The following is a 5,171-nucleotide window of genomic DNA, read 5'->3' as shown; positions in this document are numbered from 1 at the left end:
GGGAGGGAGGGAGGGCCGGGGAGGGCGCTTAAGGTCCTGAACCTCCTGTGAGTATGTCACACACTGTGCTGTGCTGTGTAGAGTACAGCAGAGACTATGCCCCCCTCCCCGCCTCCCGCCGCTCACTTGACCGCGGCGCGGCTCACCAAGGCTCACCACGGCGGCGCGCCGCTCATTAGGCTCATCAGGGTGAGTCACTCCTCGCGGGCGCCCACGCTCTGCACCGAGCCACCACGGCCGCCAGTGAAACGTTATTGTTCTCGTTTTATTGTGTATAGTCGTATTTCCGAAAACAACGCACGACTAGCGCGCGCGCGCCCCAGTGACAACTCCCGTGACGGGCTTCCGCGGATGTCGCTGGAGGCGGAGGCGTTCTGCTGGCTGGAGTGTTGTTCGCGACAGGATGAGACCATGCAGAAGACCCCTGTCGCTGCTCGCGTCGAGCCCGCCTCGCGGTGGGGCGACTCTCCGACGACTCTCCTTTCCTGACGCTTACCTGGCTACGCCCCTGCCCCTCTTTTCTGTCGTTTTCTCCCCCTCCCGTTGCCCCTCCTCTCCTTCTTCGTGATGTTTGGGGGGAGATAGCCAGCTCCAGGAGGCCCTGGCCCGGCCCGCCGCATCACAGAGCGACGGCGGTATGGCGAGATAGGAGCAAGATGTCAAATCAGGGAGGGGAGGGGAGGGGAGGGCTGTATGGTGCGCCTCGGGCTGCGCGGGAGGAATCAGACCACCGCCTCCAAGGCGCTTCCCTCACTTCCCTCCCACTTTGTATGTCTAACTGAGGGTCGCGAGCGCGTCCTTGCCTGTGACCCGCGGGTCTGAGCTGCCGAGAGGGTCCCGGGCTAGATCCAAGCCTGCTCCAGGCAGTCACTGTAAGCCTGCTGCTGGGCTGGGCTGGGCTGCCCGGAGGGTGTCGTGCTGTCCTGCCGCGAGTCCTCCAGGTACGCGCCTATAGGCGTGCACCCTGCTTGGTATGCCGGGGGCCGCACCGGACGAGACGCCCCGCCGCCACGCTCACGCGCCTGATTCGACTACAAAGCCAAACAGATTCTCTGTCTGTCTGTGTGAATATCTGTCTGTTTGTCTTTCTGTATCTGTGTGCCTGTGCGTGAGTCTGTCTGTTGCGCCCTGCTCGCGCCCCGCCCGGCGCTACAACGCCTTCGCCGCAAACTCGCATAAAGTTTCATCTCCTAAAAGAGCGCCAAGCTGCGGCCGGAGCGGCAGCAGGGCGCTCTCCTGGAGGACCCCCACCTCCTCCTCCTCGACTCGACCGAGTCCTCCGCTCCGCGCCGCGCACCGCACCGGCAGCGCCATCTGTCGGAGGGGAGGGAGGGAGGAGGGAAGCACCGCGCCCCGGTGGCGATACCCCTCGCCGCGCCTCGCTGCTCCAGGTCCAGGGGTTGGCCGTAAATCGCATCGTGGATCGGTCTTCTGGCAAAATGTCTGTCTCTGGTCAACGTATGATTACAACCAATAAAGTGACGGCATTAAGTTTCGTGCTTCGGCAGAGTTAGCTGGAGCAGCTGGAGGGCCAGCGTCCGTCGGAGCGAATGGGTGCGCCAACCAGAATGCATGCGTGCGGGCGGGTTTGCCTACCGTCACTCACCGGGGGCGCCTTCACGCCTTCCGCCCCGACAGCGCCGGCTCCAGCAGCACCCAGTGTAGTACAGGAACAACCACTACGGTACCTGGGAGTCGTGCGGGTGAATCCCGTAGGTAACCTCACCAGACACTGGACCGGACGCAGCAGCTGAAAAAAAATAACTAAGGATGTGTAAGCGAACCATGGAGGATGGATAACTTGGGTTGTGACATACCCTAAGGGTGTCCTCTCCCGCGAATAAGCTGAGCGGAGCTGGCAACAAACCAGAGTCGCCAGATAAGGTACGCGAAAGATCCCACGCGAATACACCTGAGCGTAGTGGGTTGGATCTACGCCCTGTCTACTATAGTCCACATTCCTACACCTGTGCCGAGGGGTTGCCAAGCTGGCTGGCGCTAGCAAGATCAAGATGCAGCCCACATAACACCTGTGCATCCGTGGGATATTTGCCTACTTTATTTGGCAACACTGCACGTTTGCCAGAAGTGTTTGTTGTTGCACCTCTTCATCAGGTTTGGCGCGACCGTGCGTCTGAGCAGCACCCCTGTTCCTTGTTGTGTTTCGAGCCAGCCTAGCAGCTCAATCTCATTTGCAGGCTGAGCCTTACTGCCTATTGTGCCTTTGAGGTAGGTCTCGCTCATACATTGAAGAAACACCGCCCCGCCCGCGCACCTGAGTGTGTGTGTGGTCTGGTGTTGTGTTGAGAGGTTATGGTAGTTGGTAGTGCGCTGACATGCGCTTGGACTCACACCTCGACGCCTATTTCCATTCCCGTCTTTCGGAACTTTGTTGAAAATATGTTATTTCCTTTTCCTTTTATCAGATATGGCCGAGAAGAAAGTAACCTCTAAGGTTGATGTGACAGTATGCATCCCGCTACCCCAGCTGCCAAAGAGAGAGGACACCCTCACAACCACCAGTCATTCTCTCGTTTCGTCTGACGGTCTCTGGTCGTGGACATTAGAATTAGAAGCCTTAAAACCAAGTGACGAGTATCGCAAATTTCAATTGAAAGTATTGTGTTCTGCTCACGATCAGAAGAGTCCATCATCAAAAAGAATAATTTCTTGGGGTGGACGCCTTGAGTGTATGTTCCGACATAGCTCTGTCTCTAAACTGGCGAATATTGGTCGATACCTTGATACGCCTTATGAATTTTTTACCAAAAAATATGCACTCCCGTATCCCACAGAGATTAAATTTGAGATTAATCTGTCAGCAATTGTCATGCAAAAGTCAAGTGAACCAAAACGTGCACCGAGCGGTGTTAGCCTGCTAACCAAGAGTCTGGGCTCACTCCTTGAGTCTGGTATAATGTCAGATGTACAGCTTTGCACCGAGGGAGAAGAGATTCCTGCCCATTGCAGCATCCTGGCTGCTCGCAGCGATTTCTTCAAAACAATGTTTAAACCTGAATGGAACCGTGGAGTTGGAAACTCTGTTAATGTCAATATGTCTCCACCCATTCTGAAGGAAATGCTCAGGTAATAGTCCACATCTTGCTCCTGGGAAGTATCAAAAAGTCAAAAATTTTAATTTAAACCAGATCTAAATTTTAAAAATGGATTTATTTGAACCTTTCAAATTTTAAGTTGCCGCATGAGTTGGTGTGATTACATATTTTAAGTTTCAATTCAAATGTTGCGTGAAGTACTTTTCTTCCCATCTCACAATCAATGCATGTACAGACAAGATTGCTTGTAGAACTAAATGTGTAATTCAGCTAAAGAAATAGAAACTATTCAATAGAACTGCTTAAACTACCAATGCTACTAGAGAAACTAATGGCTTGGACTCCAAGTTTAAAACTCTTCTGCTTTTGCTTCTTACTAAATTTACTTTTTATTTGTCTTTCAGGTACATCTACACTGGGAGTCTGGGCGAGCTTAGTAAAGTAGACGGGACCCAAACGCCACCGACAAAAACCGAACCTGTACGTCATTTGTAGATCGTAAGTAGACAAAAGTAGACACTAAAGTTTGGTTCCAAACAGTAGCGGAACCCGTTTTTTAAAACCATGCTTGGGTCCCGCTAACTTCCCAAAACGTTAGCGAGACCCATTGCTTAAATCTCGGTCCAAGAGGAAAATGTCATGTACAAAAAAGAAAGGTATTCGTTAGTAGACGAAAGTAGACACAACAGTTTTCCCCGAAAATAGATACTGCGCAAATTATCTTAAGATAAAACCACCATTGTGATCGCCAAAATCCCACTTTTCAACATATTGTTTTGATTTCACCAAACACACAATAAAACATCTCTTTTTTGTTAGTAGATAATAGTAGACTACATTGTTTGGCTAATAAACTCCTCTCGTCCTCTGCGTACTCGTTGCGAGGATGTGGGCCCCGCCAACATCTTACTTTTCACCAGGATTCTTTTTCACCAACGAAACACGATTTGGGTTATATTTTGTTAGATGATAGTAGACTACATTGTTTTGCTAATAAACTCATCCCGTCCTCTGCGGACTCGTTGCGATAATGTGGGTCCCGCCAACATCTTACTTTTCAACAGGAGGATTCTTTTTTCACCAACGACACACGATTTGGGTTATATTTTGTTAGTAGATGATAGTAGACTACATTGTTTGGCTAATAAACTAATCCCGTCCCCTGCGGACTCGTTGTGAGGGTGTGGGTCCCGTCAACATCTCACTTTTCACCAAGAGAATCTGTTTTCACCAACGACACATGATTTGGGTTATATTTTGTTAGTAGATGATAGTAGACTACATTATTTGGGTAATCAACTCATCCCGGTCTTTGCAGACTCGTTGCGATGGTGTGGGTCCCGCCAACATCTCACTTTTCACCAGGAGGAACTTTTTTCACCAACGACACACGATTTGGGTTATATTTCGTTAGTAGATGATAGTAGAATGCCTTGTTTGGCTGATACACTCATCCCGTCCTCTGCGGACTCGTTGTGAGGGTGTGGGTCCCGTCAACATCTCACTTTTCACCAGGAGAACCTGTTTCTACCAACGACAAGCGATTTGGGTTATGTTTCGTTAGTAGATGATAGTAGACTACATTATTTGGGTAATCAACTCATCCCGTCCTTTGCGGACTCGTTGCGATCTTGTGGGTCCCGCCAACATCTCACTTTTCACCAGGAAGAATTGTTTTCACCAACGACACACGATTTGGGTTGTATTTCGTTAGTAGATGATAGTAGACTACATTATTTGGGTAATCAACTCATCCCGTCCTTTGCGGACTCGTTGCGATGGTGTGGGTCCCGCCAACATCTCACTTTTCACCAGGAGGAACTGTTTTCACCAACGACACAAGATTTGGGATATATTTTGTTAGTAGATGATAGTAAAAAACATTGTTTGGCTGAAACACTCATCCCGTCCTCTGCGGACTCGTTGTGAGGGTTTGGGTCCCGTCAACATCTCACTTTTCACCAGGAGAATCTGTTTTTACCAACGACACAAGATTTGGTATATATTTTGTTAGTAGATGATAGTAGACTACATTGTTCGGCTTATACACCCATCTTGTTCTTTGCCGACAAGTTGTGAGGTTGTGGGTCCCGTCAACTTCTCACTTTTCACCAG

At 50.2% G+C, this 5,171-nt stretch overlaps 1 protein-coding gene across 2 annotated transcripts; it reads left to right on the top strand.

Annotated features, from left to right (window-relative positions):
- Positions 1-1,959: 1,959 nt before the first annotated feature.
- Positions 1,960-3,484, top strand: LOC113217345 (speckle-type POZ protein B-like; the record flags this gene model as incomplete). Of its 2 annotated transcripts, none has more annotated exon segments than XM_052277674.1 (3): positions 1,960-2,229; positions 2,427-3,087; positions 3,461-3,484. In XM_052277674.1, coding segments are annotated over 2 exon segments (683 nt in total), but the record flags the coding sequence as incomplete, so codon positions are not given.
- Between the last annotated feature and the right edge of the window lie 1,687 nt (positions 3,485-5,171).

Source organism: Frankliniella occidentalis, unplaced genomic scaffold (assembly GCF_000697945.3).
Source record: "Frankliniella occidentalis isolate FOCC.00 unplaced genomic scaffold, Focc_3.1 Scaffold11, whole genome shotgun sequence".
Classification (NCBI taxonomy): Eukaryota; Metazoa; Arthropoda; class Insecta; order Thysanoptera; family Thripidae; genus Frankliniella; species Frankliniella occidentalis.
This window is presented reverse-complemented; position numbering and strand designations above follow the sequence as displayed.